This window comes from Podarcis raffonei, chromosome Z (genome assembly GCF_027172205.1).
Source record: "Podarcis raffonei isolate rPodRaf1 chromosome Z, rPodRaf1.pri, whole genome shotgun sequence".
Classification (NCBI taxonomy): Eukaryota; Metazoa; Chordata; class Lepidosauria; order Squamata; family Lacertidae; genus Podarcis; species Podarcis raffonei.
The window spans coordinates 49,975,934-49,991,773 of NC_070621.1; the positions used below are offsets into that span (position 1 = coordinate 49,975,934).

General features: G+C 45.4%; 1 protein-coding gene across 4 annotated transcripts in view; it reads right to left on the bottom strand.

Moving 5' to 3' along the window:
• Positions 1 to 452: 452 nt before the first annotated feature.
• Positions 453 to 15,840, bottom strand: part of GPC3 (glypican 3) — a 270,058-nt gene continuing 254,670 nt past the window's right edge. For 3 of the 4 annotated variants that reach the window (XM_053374199.1, XM_053374198.1, XM_053374196.1), the window contains one exon: positions 453 to 1,474. In XM_053374199.1, the coding sequence (XP_053230174.1) occupies positions 1,394 to 1,474 (81 nt within the window). In that variant the 3' untranslated portion in view covers positions 453 to 1,393. The remainder of the gene's footprint in view (positions 1,475 to 15,840) is intronic. The other variant, XM_053374197.1, reaches the window with a different exon arrangement.

Here is a 15,840-nt window from a genome sequence, read left to right on the forward strand (position 1 = left end):
AGCCTGCAACTCTCCTGATGCTGCTAGACTCCAACTCCCAGCATGATCAACAGTCAGGGATGATGGGAGTTTTAGTCCAGCAACCCCTAGAGGTCTGCAGGTTCAAGTGTACACCTGACGTGCAGCTACTCAGATGTAGGTCCCTGTGAATTCAATGGGCCTTTCCCCACATAAAACTGTGTATGGGATGGCAGCTTTAAAGGCAGACATTAAAATGTGTGTGTAGTCTTGCAGCTGCAATGAATGCAGAAACACACACATACACACCCACCACTATAGATCAACTTGCCTCATCTGGCACTGGAATCTATTTCTCCTAAAAATACTCCTGGCTGCCTCAACAGCAAATTATAAACCCAAAGCTGCCCAACTAGGCTGATCTCCGAAGACTCAAAATGCAGGCTCTGAGCACAAGACCAACAGATAAACAAAACACATTTGGTTGTCGGTGGTTTGTTTTTTAGAAATTTATTTAAAATGACATGCTTGCTGTTCTGTATTCTCTGCAAAGGGCTTGGTGCCTCTTCCTACAGCGTGGGGCCTCTCCAGAATGGCCTGTCTTCCCATCACCAATCAGGTCAGCTCTACAAGGGCAGGCTTTGAATTAGTTCTGCCCATTTTCTTCCCAACTCCCAGCACCCATCTTTTCCAGGAAGTGGTCTGTTTGTTTGCAATTCAGGGAGCTGTCTAGGCAGCCATGTAACACACATAAACATTTCTCAAACTTTTGTATATGTAGCTCATAATTAACCACAATCCAGAGTTTCAAATCAACGAAAGCTCAGTCTGGATGCCTCCTGCCAATCTTGCTACAGATGTTGAAAATTCAGTCCAGGGGTCCAGCCCTCAGAGTAAAAATATGTCATTGCTGCTTTGGGATATTGTAGGTTTCTCAGGTGAGTGTCCACTAAAATCAGTCCAATTACTGAATATGTATATATTTAAAAGCCAGTGGATGATGCTTATTACCATTTTTAAGTGACCATGCCAATTAGCTCAAGATGAAACAAGGCTGTTGTTCTAAAAAGCTATGAAAAACTTCCATCTTCATAAATCTCTTAAGGGATGCAAATGTTGAGTATATTTACCCTCTTATAATTAGGCAAGACTTCTCCAAAACACAAGAACTTTCTTTTGTTCACTACATCTACAACGAGTCCCTCCTTCGAGTCTTATTTGAATTTTTAAAAAATGAAACTTATTTGAAGCTGCTCTTTCCACATGCCTTGGGAGGAGAAAGAGAGTTTGTGAGCAAACTTCACAAAACGAAATGTCGCAAATTCAGTGAGGAGATAGTTCCACAACTATTTGGCAAGCAGAAGAAGTAGGACCGTTAGGAGAGAGCCCAAAAGATCCAGACCCGGCATCACGACGCCTGTTCCAAGGTTGTGAATCACTGACACCTCTTTGCTTTTCTGATCCCAGAGCTGCTTGTTTGAAGGGATGTTGTCTGTGTCCAGATCATATGCCAGCTCTAGAATAAAGAAAGGAAAGAATATTGAATATGGACTGGAACCTACTGCTAGTGGCTCAAATGACTTTAAGAGAGGGTTTGAGTACTCCAGGTCTATCAGTACAATATACCCACATCTTGTGTGCATCTAACCCACATGATTTCAACCATATGCTGCTGAAGCCTGGCTAGTTGAAATTCCACAAGTTAAATGCTAATAAGGTGGGGCGCTTTTAAGCTTTCTGTATTGCTTAGAGAACAAGGCTCTCTCGGTGCTCCAGTTCTGGGGTAATCTTGCTCTACCTTTTGGGAGGGGTGTCCATTTCCCATTTTTACAATCTTCAGTTCTCCACATTTGCACAACTTTTCAAGTCTTCATGAAAATTCATCAGGATTGTAGTGAAAATCTCTCCTAATACACACATTTCACTGCACAATTTTGCCAAATGCACACATTTTGTTTTGCAAACCAACATTCCCTAATGTAATGCTGACTTGCCTATGCCATTTTTCACTTATCATATGTATTTTTATGCACACTTTGCCCTACTAGATTCATTTTGGCAGAAGAACTGCATTTCAAAATTCCCAGGTTTTCCCCACAACATTCCTTTCCTTTAAAGGAGCAGCCTGAGGTGTGGGAGAAGTGGGTTAAGGGTGGCGGGTGGAGAGAGAGAAGAATCCAGACACCTTACGTAGTGTTCAGAATTCTTCTCTATTCACTCCAGCAAAAGCAACCACAAAGCGGGATTCTGTTGGGGAGCACAGACCACACACCACATGGCACATTCACAGAGGACAAGGGAGCCCAATCACACTAATGGCTTCTGTATGATGCAAACATTCCTGCCATGGAGCCAGTTCTCAATTAAATCTCTTGGTCCTGCCAAGATTCTCCCCCCCCCCCGCCACACAAGCTCTTCCAGGCAGCCTCCCAAAATCAGCTCCAGAGCTGAACCAGGCAGGCTACACCCAGGTGGCAATTTTGACAACCTGTGCTAATTCAGTTCCCCCAGCCGCCCTCCTCTTACACTCCAGCCCTGTACGTTGTGCTTCTAGTTAGACAGACCTTTTGCAAGGATATTCGTTAGCTCCGCTGGCATTTTGGAGCAGGAGAAGAAGCACCTCCTCCCGCCACCAGCTCTTCTCTTGAAAGCACCAGCACACACCCACTCTCTCTGAGTGCAGTGTGTGTGTGTGTGTGTGTGTGTGTGTGTGTGTAAAAGCTCCCTTCTAGTGGTGAGAGGCTGGCTGGGCTTGGATGTTTGATTTTTCAAACTGGTAGCACATCAAACGCAAAGATCTTCTGGACTTGCTTCAACATGCAACAGGAATGACAGCGACCAGCAGCTGTAAGCCTTCAAATATGTGCTTTCCATGTCAACAAAAATAAAAAATAAAAAAATGGGGGAAGGGTTAAGGGGTGGGGGACATTCCACTGGGGAAACACAATTTGAATTATGCCTCTCATCTCCCTTGGCACAAGCTTTCCAGGTACCGAGTCATCACCAACCAGCCGCCTTTTGCTGGACGCCAACATTTCTGGAAAGCTCTGCAAGGGCAGCCAAAGTCATGCCAAAAGCCAGGAAGGGAAGGAGATTTGCTTTTGAGCTGCCATAGCCAGCCCGTGCATTGCAGCAGAGAGCACACACACACACACACACAAATGTAAAAATAAACATAGTGGGTTTTATATATCTGTGCCTGGCTACCTTCTGCTCTCCCCTCTGTTCACCATCCTCACCCCATTTTCAGTCCCATAAAAGGCCAGCCTTTTTGACTCATGCCTTGCAAACAAAAGGAGAACATCAAAGGCAACGTGAGGCTGGCACCCAGCCAGGCGGCCACAGGAGAGACTGCTAGGTGCCAACGCCAGAGAATGCCTTCATGTTGCCATGCCTCCGGGCCTTCTGGAGGAGATGCCAAGCACAGTCTGGTGGATGGCCTCCAGGCTGGACAGAGCATGAAGCTGAGCAACGTCTTATCCTCTCCCGTAATTGCATTGCCGCCATGAATACTGTGCCGTGAGCAGCAAGGGGAAAGAATTATTTGTTCTTTGACACCTAACACCCATCAAGAATGAATTGAGTCAGGGGCTGAGAAAGGTGGGGATATTGGCCCGCAGATGAGCAAGAAGGGTGGTGCTATCAAGGCACAGCTATCAAAGACACAAGAAAATCAAGGGTGACCTGCATGTTGCTGAAAAGATAACAGATTTTGAGCCTTGCTTGGTTTAACCAATAATGGTGACACCGAGTGTCCTCAGACTGGAAAACGGGAATATACCTCAGAACCTACTCCCTGCCTCAGAAGGGTATTTGTGAAGCTGAATACAGAACATTAAGTCCCTTTTCACTTCCGACAAGCTAAATATTTAATTTTCAGTATTCCTTTGCTGCCTCTCCTTTGGGAAAAAGAATGTAACAACCCAGTTTGAAAGCTAAATGAAAACATTGAGCCCATTTATAAAAAAAATAATCAAACCAATAGTTAGGGAGGATCTGGGATTTTGTCTGTGGACTCTGACGCACCTGGATCAGCAGCAGGGGCCCCTTCAGGGTGATTTTGTCACTGTCACTGGTATATAAAGGAGGAGGCAGGGAATCCCCAGCAAAGTCAAGAAATTTAACATTTTACTGTACTCATTCCAGTTAACAAACTTTCTCTCTCTTACACACACACAGACACAAGGCAGTGAATGTGAGCGCAGAGTATGAGTGCAAAGGCAACAGAAGATGGAACACTTTGGCAGACTTTGGAGCCAACTGCAAATCCCCACAATGGATTGTTGGTTTCACCAACACACGTGCAGAAGAGGGCTGCACTAGATGACCTCTGACAACCCATCCAATTCTTACGGGCTGTATCCAACCAAGTCCTACTCAAGAGTAGACCCATTAAAATAAATGAACCTAAGACCTAGCATTGGGTAAAACCCTATGGGGCCTCATTGAGCAGCACACAGAGTATTGTAGGTGCGACTTATCCCTGGTGTCTCAGATGTGCAAGCCCTACCTCTCTCTGTTGTTGTTATGTCTTGGCCTCACACATTCCAGCCCCTTTCCTCTCCCTCTCCAGCTCCCCAGAAGCACATCCTTCACCAAGCTCCACTGAGTCTCAATCTGAGAGCACAATGAATATGATGCTATAAGTTTCAACACTCCTGCATTGGTGGGGGAGGGATGGGAAGGGAGATCTCTATAGGGCCCCTAGTGCACCAACTCCTCTCCTCCTCCATTTATTTCCAACAATTGTAGCCATCTTGCTGCCAAGTTCCTTTTAAAATAAAATAAAATCCACTTGCAACAGTAACACAACACAACGAAAATAAAAAGGTGCAAAATTACAAAACTACTGATTGAAAAAAGAGCCAATTCAGCAACAAATCAATATCATAAAAAGGACACAGGAAGCTGTCACATATTACTGTGGGAGGCAGTGGAAGACAGGAGTGCCTGGCGTGCTCTGGTCACGAAGAGTCAGACACGACTAAACGAGTAAGCAACAAATTTGCCCATCCTGCCCATTTGTGATCTGCTCTGACCAGCAGCAGCAGCTCCCCAGGTTTGTGGCAGAGAAGGGTCTTTGCCCATCCATCCCGTGAGACCCCACCCTCTTAAGCGGATCTTCTGCCACTGAGCTATGCCTCCCACAAGTGTAAAGCAACAGAAAAAAGGAAACAGATAAAGCAGCAAATGCAGAACAAAGCAAACCCACTGCACTCCCAGGAAGGCTCAGAGGAAAACGCAAAGGTCTTTGCACAGGTTGCTTCACAGTCAATAATAAGGGCCTGAAGGGCAGATGCTTCCAACCAGAAGGGGCCCTGGTGAATACTTTCACTTCCTGAAGACCATAGAATCATAGAATCATAGAGTTGGAAGAGACCACAAGGGCCATCGAGTCCAACCCCCTGCCAAGCAGGAAACACCATCAGAGCACTCCTGACATATGGTTGTCAAGCCTTTGCTTAAAGACCTCCAAAGAAGGAGACTCCACCACACTCCTTGGCAGCAAATTCCACTCTCGAACAGCTCTTACTGTCAGGAAGTTCTTCCTAATGTTTAGGTGGAATCTTCTTTCTTGTAGTTTGGATCCATTGCTCCGTGTCCGCTTCTCTGGAGCAGCAGAAAACAACCTTTCTCCCTCCTCTATGTGACATCCTTTTATATATTTGAACATGGCTATCATATCACCCCTTAACCTCCTCTTCTCCAGGCTAAACAGGCCCTGCTCCCTTAGCCGTTCCTCATAAGGCATCGTTTCCAGGCCTTTGACCATTTTGGTTGCCCTCCTCTGGACACGTTCCAGTTTGTCAGTGTCCTTCTGGAACTGTGGTGCCCAGAACTGGACACAGTTCTCCAGGTGAGGTCTGACCAGAGCAGAATACAGTGGCACTATTACTTCCCTTGATCTAGATGCTATACTCCTATTGATGCAGCCCAGAATTGCATTGGCTTTTTTAGCTGCCGCGTCACACTGTTGGCTCATGTCTAGTTTGTGGTCAACCAAGACTCCTAGATCCTTTTCACATGTAGTGCTCTCAAGCCAGGTGTCACCCATCTTGTATTTGTGCCTCTCATTTTTTTTGCCCAAGTGCAATACTTTACATTTCTCCCTGTTAAAATTCATCTTGTTTGTTTTGGCCCAGTTCTCTAATCTGTCAAGGTCGTTTTGAAGTGTGATCCTGTCCTCTGGGGTATTTGCCACCCCTCCCAGTTTGGTGTCATCTGCAAATTTGATCAGGATGCCCTTGAGTCCATCATCCAAGTCGTTGATAAAGATGTTGAATAAGACCGGGCCCAAGACAGAACCCTGTGGCATCCCACTAGTCACTCTTCTCCAGGATGAAGAGGAACCATTGATGAGCAGCCTTTGGGTTCGGTCAGTCAGCCAGTTACAAATCCACTGAGTGGTAGCATAGTCAAGACCGCATTTTACCAGCTTCTTTACAAGAATATCATGGGGCACCTTGTCAAATGCCTTGCTGAAATCAAGGGTAGGCTATATCCACTGCGTTCCCTTCATCTACCAGGCTTGTAATTCTGTCAAAAAACGAGATCAGGTTAGTCTGACATGACTTATTTTTCAGAAATCCATGCTGACTATTGGTGATCACAGCATTCCTTTCTAGGTGCTCACAGACTGTTTGCTTAATGATCTGCTCCAGAATCTTCCCTGGTATTGATGTCAGACTGACTGGGCGGTAATTATTTGGGTCCTCTCTTTTCCCCTTTTTGAAAATAGGGACAACATTTGCCCTCCTCCAGTCTGCCGGGATTTCACCTGTTCTCCAGGAATTCTCAAAGATGACTGCCAGTGGTTCTGAAATCACTTCTAGGGGAAGCTGTTAAACAACCTATAGCCTTTTAAATGTGTTTCTATTATTATTATTGTTGTTGTTGTTGTTGTTGTTTGCATTTTGTAAACCGCCCTGTGAAGGGTGGTATATAAATTTAATTAATGATGATGATGATGATGCAGGCATGAGATGGAACTCTTATTTCCTCTCATTTCCATGGACTCTCCCCAGTAACACCCCCTTCATATGTGGCTGCTGGAGAGCATCCAGTTCGGGAGAGCCCAACAGGCAGGCGGAGCACATGTTTAGGCCACCAGCAAAACAGAACTTGGCATTTGATGCTTCAAAAGAATTAGTCACTACAGGGAAAATAAAAACTTAGCCGGACTTCCATATACTCCCCATTTCCCTCTTCTCTTTTTATCACTTATCCCTGCCTAAGCCAGGGGCTCTCCTACTAACGCCGATCGAAATAATGCGAGGAAGTCAGATCTTGCCATTACAGCATAGGAAGAGCCAGCTGCTGGATCAGGCCAGGGGTGCAACTTGAGTTCAGCCTCCTGTTCTCTCAGGGGCCAGCCATGGGGAAACCATAAGGAAGAATTAAGCCCCAAACCACTCACTTCTCCTGCAGTTTCCAACAACTGATATTCAGAAACAATCATGCCATTATAATGGAGGCAGAGCAGAGCCATTATGGCTCACAGCTGTTGATAGTTCTTTCCTCCATGAATCTGTCTAATCCTTTTAAAAAGTCATTTAGGTTCGTGGCAATCACTGCCTCCTGTGAGAGGGAGTTCCATAGTTTAACCATGCATTTACATTTCAGCATACAAGTAAATTCTGTGCCTTTTCAAAAGTAAAATTTTATTTTCCAGTTCAGTGCTCTTATTTTGAATTGCATGTAGAACCCACCACAATCTGTTCAGTTCTTAGGGCTTCTAAAGGGCATAATCTGGCCCTGGCAGAACCCAGTTCCTTTCTCCATCTTCTTAGAATCCTGCTGCATGGCAGGGTCTCCATGCTTTGCGAACAAGTTGGCCTTTGTTACTGGAGGAAGCTGGTTTCGCTTGCCTAAATCATTCACTGCCTTGTACCGCAGCGTGTCCACCTACAGCCGAGGCAGCCACCCTCTGAGCCAAATAGCAGGGTGGAAACAAAGCTGCTGGGTGCCAGTTTGCAATTATCCTGCATGTCGAGTCTCATCGTGGGCAAGTGTCATGGCACCCAGAGAATTTGTGGTTTCTACCTCTCCCCACTCCAATTTAAAAGGGGTATTCACTTTTAAATGCAGTGGATTATGAGAAAATGAAAAGAAGCTGCTTCTCACCCAGAGAGAGACAGAGACAGAGAGAGTGTGCTCATCAGCACCATGGGGTCTGTCCTTGGGCATTAAAGGCACAGGAGCAAAGACAGCTAGAACAGTGGCAACCCAGGAAGGCATGCAGACTTCTCCCTTGCATTTGCCCAATCATTTCTGGAGCTGTCATGGAGTCCAATACACAAGCGACCATTCAGTGTCATGGACAAAACATGGACAGGATTGTGGAGACAACATGCCTCTGAATGCCAGTTGCTGGTAATCACAAGAGCTGCTGCCCTTCTGCCTTATACAAAGTCTGGTCATTGGACCCATCTAGCTCCATATTGTCTGCACTGACAGGCAGGGGCTTTCCATGAATTCAGACATGAGAGAGGTTGCACAAAGTAACATGCAGTTGTGTTGTCATGGAATGAGAGGTTCTCTTTCTATGTACGACTCACTGTTACCCGTGCCTGTTGGGACCCGTGTGCTTACCTGCCACAACCTCTGAGTGCTTATTCCTCTAAACATCCAGGTCTTTTCCTACCTGTGTGTGCATGTGCCCTTTCCTTTCATCCTTGCCCTGACATCTGTGTCATCCTGCTCAAATGCCTCAGCACATTTTGCAAGACAAGGCTGCCCCTGTTCACCAGAGGCAGGGCCTTCTCCTCCTGCCTGGCATCCTCTTTGGCCAGCTTGGATCTTGTGGAGGGGAGAAGTATTGCCCTCAGCATGTTCTTACTTTAAGTGCCTTTGCTCTAATCTGGACCAGGCATGCACCAAGGGACAAAGTCATTTCCCAACTGGGCTCAGCTGTATCTGGAACGCAGTGCACAGGGAAATGAAATACCCTGTAAAAGTATTGCAAGGCTGTCATTGTGTAGAAACACCCCTTGCTGTACAAACAAGTTATTGCCATGGCCAAGGTTTTTGTAAAGGTTGAATGTGCATCAATTCAAGCATGAGATTTAGCTATGATTCCTGCATTGCAGGGGGTTGGACTAGATGACCATTTGGGTCTCTTCCAACACTTATGATTCTATGTCTTTGTCTCTAACACACTCAGCCCTACCTGCTGCTGCTGGGGACTGATCCTGGGATCTTCTGCACACAAATGATGTGCTATATACCACTCAGCTGTGGCCTATCCCCTAAAGTTACAGTAATAATCTAGCCCTGGTGGTTTCAGAGGAAGAACTGAATTAAAGAAGAACGTGCAAGGCTGCGTTATGCTGAGTCAAGCCACTATTTTGTATAGATCAGAACTGTCTGCACTGACTGCCAGTGGCTCTCTGGGTGTCAGGCGAGGGAAACATTCCCAGCCCCCCCCTAGAGATGCCACTGGGGATTGAGCCTGGGACATTCTGCATGCCAAGCAGCTGCTCTGCCACGGAGCTACAAGGACACCTCGTTTTAGGGAGCGAAACTTAATTTTAGCATATTTCTTCAGTGAGTGGTCTGAAAAGTATATTTCTGGGTGTGAGGAGTTCAAAACTGCTATTATTTTTGTGACTGGGAAACATTTAGCTTGGTAAGTCGAAGTCTGATGAAGAAAAACAAAGTCTGCTTTTGGAAACTAAAGAATTTTAACCTTCCTTCTGAAAACGTCAGGGAATGCCAAATACTACTGCTATTGGTAGTAATATATAACTGCAAGTACTTGACAATTATTTTTAATGATTTCTACGTAATTTTGCACAGATCTTACTTACCAGTCAAAACTAAATTATATTAATTTAACCAAAATATGTTTTGAATTCCCAACTCAAGTTGCAACTTTTTACCACCTCTCATTTTTGTAATTTGAAAGCTGAAAAATTCAGCGCACTCTAACAGAGCACACAATTAGTGCCAGCACCCCTTATGCCAGAGGGCAGGTCCTTCCAAGAACCTTCAGACCTCCAGCAAGGGGAGGAAGAACAAACCCAGAATTCAGGCAGTGGCTGTTTTTGCATACAAGGTGCATTGCAACAGGGGCAGAGACTCAAAAGACCTCAGCTTGCTTCCAGCCCTTGTTGCTAAGTTGCTTTGAGTTACATCAGTTTTTTAATTAAAACAACTAATAGGTTTAATAAATACACAATAATTTCCACGGTGCTTCTAACTGCAGCAGCAGCTGCTGCCAACTAAAATCAAGGTGAGCCAATTCACCATTATAGCGGGGAGGATGTGGCTGTCAAGATGTTGCTGGAATCCAACTGCCCCACATTCCTCCCCACTGGGCCCTGCTCTCTGGGGCTGGAGGGAGCTAGAGTCCAGCAGCGTCCAGGGGGCTCCATGTGCTTCTTAATCCCTGAGCTAAGAGGCGGCATCTCCCTCACTCAGGAAGGAAGGAACTTCTAAGCAGAGGCATCCTTCCCTATCTTGCCTGCAGTCATGGATGCTTGGAGTGAATCTAGAGGGGAAAGACTATCAAATCTCTGATGCTTTTATTGGGAAAAGAATGGAAGATGCATAAAGAGAAGCAGTAATTTTTTCAAAATCAAGATGACAAACCACGGCAAATACAGCAAGTAATGGGAACAGAAGAAACAGAACTAGGTACGAACTAATGAATACTTAATGAGTAAAGAACTATGGAATATTATTTTAATGTATGATCACAGCAGAGAGACTCTTTGTGTGGACAAAGATGGAAAGGCTAATTATTGTTTAATACGGAGGAATCGTTGAAGTTATTGGAGACAAAGTTGATAGTAACATTAATTAGAGAACCTCTTTTGGACTTTTTGTTTAAAAAGGAAAATGAATTAATCTATTTAGGTCAGAAGACTGAGGAAATATTGCCAAACTGAAAGCAGATCAGTTTGGTATCATTCAGTGGAACAGTCTCCCTCGGAAGGTGGTGGCCTCTCCTTCCTTGGAGGTTTTTAAGCAGAGGTTGGGTGGCCACCTGTCATGGATGCTTTAGTTGAAATTCCTGTATTGCAGGGGGTTGGACTAGAGGACCCCTGGGGTCCCTTTGAATGCTAAGATTCTATGATTCTTGCTCTGTGAACTGCCCTGAGACCTCCAGGTATATGGTGGTACATAAATTCAATACATAAGAAATGATTCTATTATTCTAGAGAGAACATTTTCTCCCACTCTCTGTTTCAGTTTCTTTTATTGTATTATGAAAAAGATTTAATAAAATCTAAAAGAAGAAGAAGAATGCTGCTTCTTAGGTCAGGGGCGGGGGCCTGCGGCTCTCTGGGCGTTTCTGGACTCCAGCTCCCATCAGCCCTGTCCCTGGTCATGCTGCCTGAGGCTGGTGAGAGTTGGGGGTCCAATAACATCCAGAGATCCCTGGGCCCCCCACCCTTGGCTTAAGTAGATCACCATTTAGGCAGGGGCCACAACTCCCTGCTTCATACTTGACCAGTCCCAAGTTAAATCACTGACGTCTCCAATTAAAAGGACCAGGGAGCAGATGGTTTTTTAAAAACCTCTCTCTGCTCAAGACCACGGAAATTCACTGCTCCTGAGCTAGGAAGACCAACTCAGTTCTGACTCAGCATACTGTAGCTTCCTCTGTTTGAGGTGCAGACCAAGAAGTTCATCCCTCCACATCTGGCCACCTCCACCAGCTCAACAGTTAATTCATAGGCAAACTCGTTCTTAAAAATAAAATATCAGTTGCAAGAGCACCACCAGTTGCAAGAGCACCCAGAAGCAGGTGACTTCTTCATTTATTTGCTTCTTATTCTTATTATTTTAAAATGAAAGCCTGCAGTTTGTCAAAGGTTTTGTGAAACTGAGCTATTTATGTCAAACCATTCTGACTGTGTCAGGCTCCTGAGACTGAAACACCGTTCAGCTCTTCTCCTGCTCTCCTGAGGACAAGATGTTCTTCTCCAATTGCATCAGGCCTCATGGAAGAACCCCAGTTTCAGCCTCACCATGGTGCTGGAACACTGTGGCATAAGAGAGGGTGGGGGAGATCTTTGGAAAGCAACCCCCACTTTTCACAACAGATGCTTTGAGTCCCTTCTTTGGGAACTGGCTGTGCTCTGCGCTTTGCTGACTTCTTCCTTTGCCACTCAGCACACTCTGGAAGAAACAGCCACAACACAGAATGCTGTGGGTGGGAGAGAGAGAGAGAGAAGCAGACAGACAGAGAGGGTTTCTTTCTCCACATTGCCACTTCTCAGATTAATTTGTAGCAGCAGCCCTTCTTGCAGTGGAGGCCTGATCATACATCTTCAGTTCATTATTCAACATATTGCAAGAGAGCCTGCAGGGGCTCTGTAGACCCATCCGTTTTGAAAATGTTTGGACCACAGACTGAAGCAGCCATAAATGGGATGGCTGGGACCAGGCATGGGCTATTTAATGGAGGAGAAAGCTGGAGTCTCCATAGCTGGAGACAGCGATGCTTCTGAATATCAGCTGCTGGAAGGCACAGGAGGGGAAACGACTCTTGTGCTCAGGAGCTTCTTCTGGGTTTCCCACAGGCATCAGTGAGAAAACTGGGAGGACAGGAAGCTGGACTAGATGGGCCATTGGCCTGATCCTGGTCTTTTTATGTTAACAACTAAGCCCAGAGAGAGGGTGTTCTGTATCCTAGGGTAGGTTGCTGCAGTGCGAAGGCTTAGTGTGTGTGCACAGATGTGTGCAACCACAACAACTAGAAGTTGCTATGTGCTAAATCTGAATGTTTGTTCATCTAGCTCAGCATTGTACACACCAGTCTGCAACCTTTAAGGTGTTGGACACAAGCTTCCATCAGCCCCTGTGGCCAGCAAGGCCAATGGCCTGAGATGATGGGTGCTAGGGGTGGTCTACAGTATTGGTCTTTAGTGGGTCATCTTGGACCCTCTAATGGGTTGCAGGCAGGCCTAACATGAGTCCCAGTAGCAGCACGCCAACATACATGTATTAAGAAGCTGGTAACCCAAATGCCTGTTTGGACAAAACTTTCAATCTGAGTATGTGTGTTGGTTTCTCTCAACTGCGCTGTAGGATAGTCAGGCAGCCCATGATAGAAATGGAGGCTGCATTCATACCATATATTTAAAGCACTATGATGCCACTTTAAACATATGTGGGTTCCCCTAAAGAATTATGAGAGATGGAGTTTGTTAAGGGTGCTGAGAATTGTTAGGAGACCCCCTATTCCCCTTCCAGAGCTACAATTCCCAGGGTTACCTTGGAACAGGAGTTGATAGTTAAAATCATTCTGAAACTGTATGTTTGTCTTTTGTACTGAGCTACTTGGAGACAATCAAGTAGTGCATAAATTGTAAAAATTAAATAAGCAAATGAACTGGGAGGGGCATGTCTTTAATCTCAGACTGCTTAGTCAGCCTGGTAATTCTAGAAAAGCAACGGCTGCAACCAAGGTGGCTCTCCACTGATCAAGCAATAGATGAAATCTAGTCTCCCAGCATGTACTCCCAACGCAGGCAATTCCGAGGCTTCATTGCTGCCTCCCAATGTCAAGGGCAGATGCTGCTCACTCATGTTCCTTTCCAAGCCCTCAGCGCAAAGGGATTTATGGCAGCTTCAGAAACACCAGGCTCCTCAAGAGTCCTTGAGCAGGGGCTACGCTGGATCATGGCCTAATGTGGCTCAGAAAATTATACCACTGCTAAGTGGTTTGAGCAACTATTTCATGAAACATGTACACATTTGCACCTGTGCAAGTGTGTAAGCATAAACATGTTTAATTAGTCATTATTATAGAATAATAGATGGTTGTTACTACTACTACTACTACTACTACTACTACTACTACTACTACATCACCTTCTAAACCAGTCTGAAGGCAATTTTCACATAAGATAATAAACACAATTAAAACCACAAAACCAACAGATATGTTTAAGGCAAGACTAAAAGTCCAACAAGTGGATCCTTGTGGCAAAGACCCATTCATCCAGCTGGGAAAGGCCTGTTGGAACAAAAGCATCTTCAGTTGTTTCCAGAGAAGCTGCATCTCAAGAGGGAACGGGGTAGCCACACTAAAAGCCCTGCTGCAAGTTAGCACAGAGTGGACTTCTGAGATCTTTGGAACATATAGGAGAGACCCACAGCCATGTATTTTTGAAGTAGCAAAAAGTATGACCCATGGCTGTCTCACAGCCTATATTATCCCTGAATCAAGAGATTACCTGCTTGGTTATACAGCTGACTTTAAAAACTTGGTCAGGATGCATCCCTCTCCCCAACTTAACTCTCTCTCCCTTTTTAAAAGCAGACTCACCTTAACTGAAGCATATATTGAGACTGCAATTATGGGAACATCTCCTGGGGAAGACTTGGAAGCTCAGCCCAATGGGCTTGAATTACTGAAAATTAGCAAGGCTAATTTTAATGTCACCATTCAGCCAGGCTCATGATTTGCAATTTCTTAATGGCCCTCGCAAAAGGAGCCTTTATATATGGCACAATCTTGGCTTCATTCTTACCTAAATTCCTTCTCTTAGGTCCTGTGAATGGGCCTGTTTTGTAGCCAACACAAACTTTGTCCAGTAAAATAATGTAAGGGACTCGGAATGAAAGGAGCTTAGCTGTTCCTTTGCTCCTGTTATTTTAAAGCAGAAATAACTTTGGTTTCTCCCGAGCCTGGAGACAAAGCCCTGAAGTGCAAAGCATGCTCAGCTCCTCAGCTCCCCATGAAAAGGGCCTTCAAATATTCTCTAGGACAAGTAATGGACTTATTAGAGGGATGAAAGGAGGGGCTTTTCAGAGAGAGAGCCCCTGCGCTTTAGTCCTGTCATATCAATGATCTAGCTTCAGAATTTCATTCTGTTTACATTCTTCTCCCCCCTCCCTTTTAAAATTCCCCCTCCGCCTCCAGCAGCATTAAAAGACTGACACTTGTAAAAATGCTCATTTATGTATGTTAATGCATGAGGTGCCAGGCATTGTGCAACATCAACTGGAGAGGGGGGAAGGGGGGGGGGGAGAGAGAATGCCACGATAAAAAAAGAGGTGAAGCAAAGCACTCATGCAACAGTTTCAAAAAGTGTGTTCCGTTTTATGAAGGAGCCCAATACATTTGCACCCTCCTGTGGGCAAGGTCACACATTTAAAGAGTGGGGGGAGAAGCCTGATCTCACAAGTGACTAGCCTGTATCTGAAATCTGCATAAACACAATGGGGCCTACCACTGCTGGGGGGATATCCTCTGTGCAGCCCCGCATGGCAATTTCACAGAAGCAAAGTGAGCTATTGTGCACAGGATATTTCAGGTTTGGAAAAGGTTCAGAAAAGGGCAGCCAAACTGATAAAGAGAATGGGGAGACACCACCCACCCCGTGCAAGGAAGTTGTAGCACTTGGGACTTCTTAGCTTAAAGGAGAGCAAGATGTCGTGATGTAAGTTTATAAAAGTATGCATAGCATAGAGAAGCAGACAGAGAAGGCTGATAGAGAAAGTGGATGTACCATGAAGCTGAACTCTGGGAGATTCAGTGAGGCATATGGAAGGAAAGCACATCTCTGCACAGTGGAGCAATGGAACTCGCTCCGCAGGAAGCAGTGATGGGCACCATGTAAGATGGCTTTAAAAGGGCCCCTTCAGGGTTTCAGACACTGGGGGCGGGGAGAACCATTGCCAGCTATACCTGGAATTGCACCTGGAGTTTCTGCAAACAAAGCTGATGCTCTGATGCTGAGTGACAGTCCTTTCCCTTTCAAGTTCCCCAGACAATTGCATATTCCAGTGGCAAGAAGATCTTGGTACTTGGGGAAGTTTTGATCTGACCTTCCCTGTGCCTGATTTTTCTTTTCCAACCATGGCATGCTAAATGTGGCATGGAGGCCATCTGTGTGTGCCGTGGGCAACACACAAGCATTG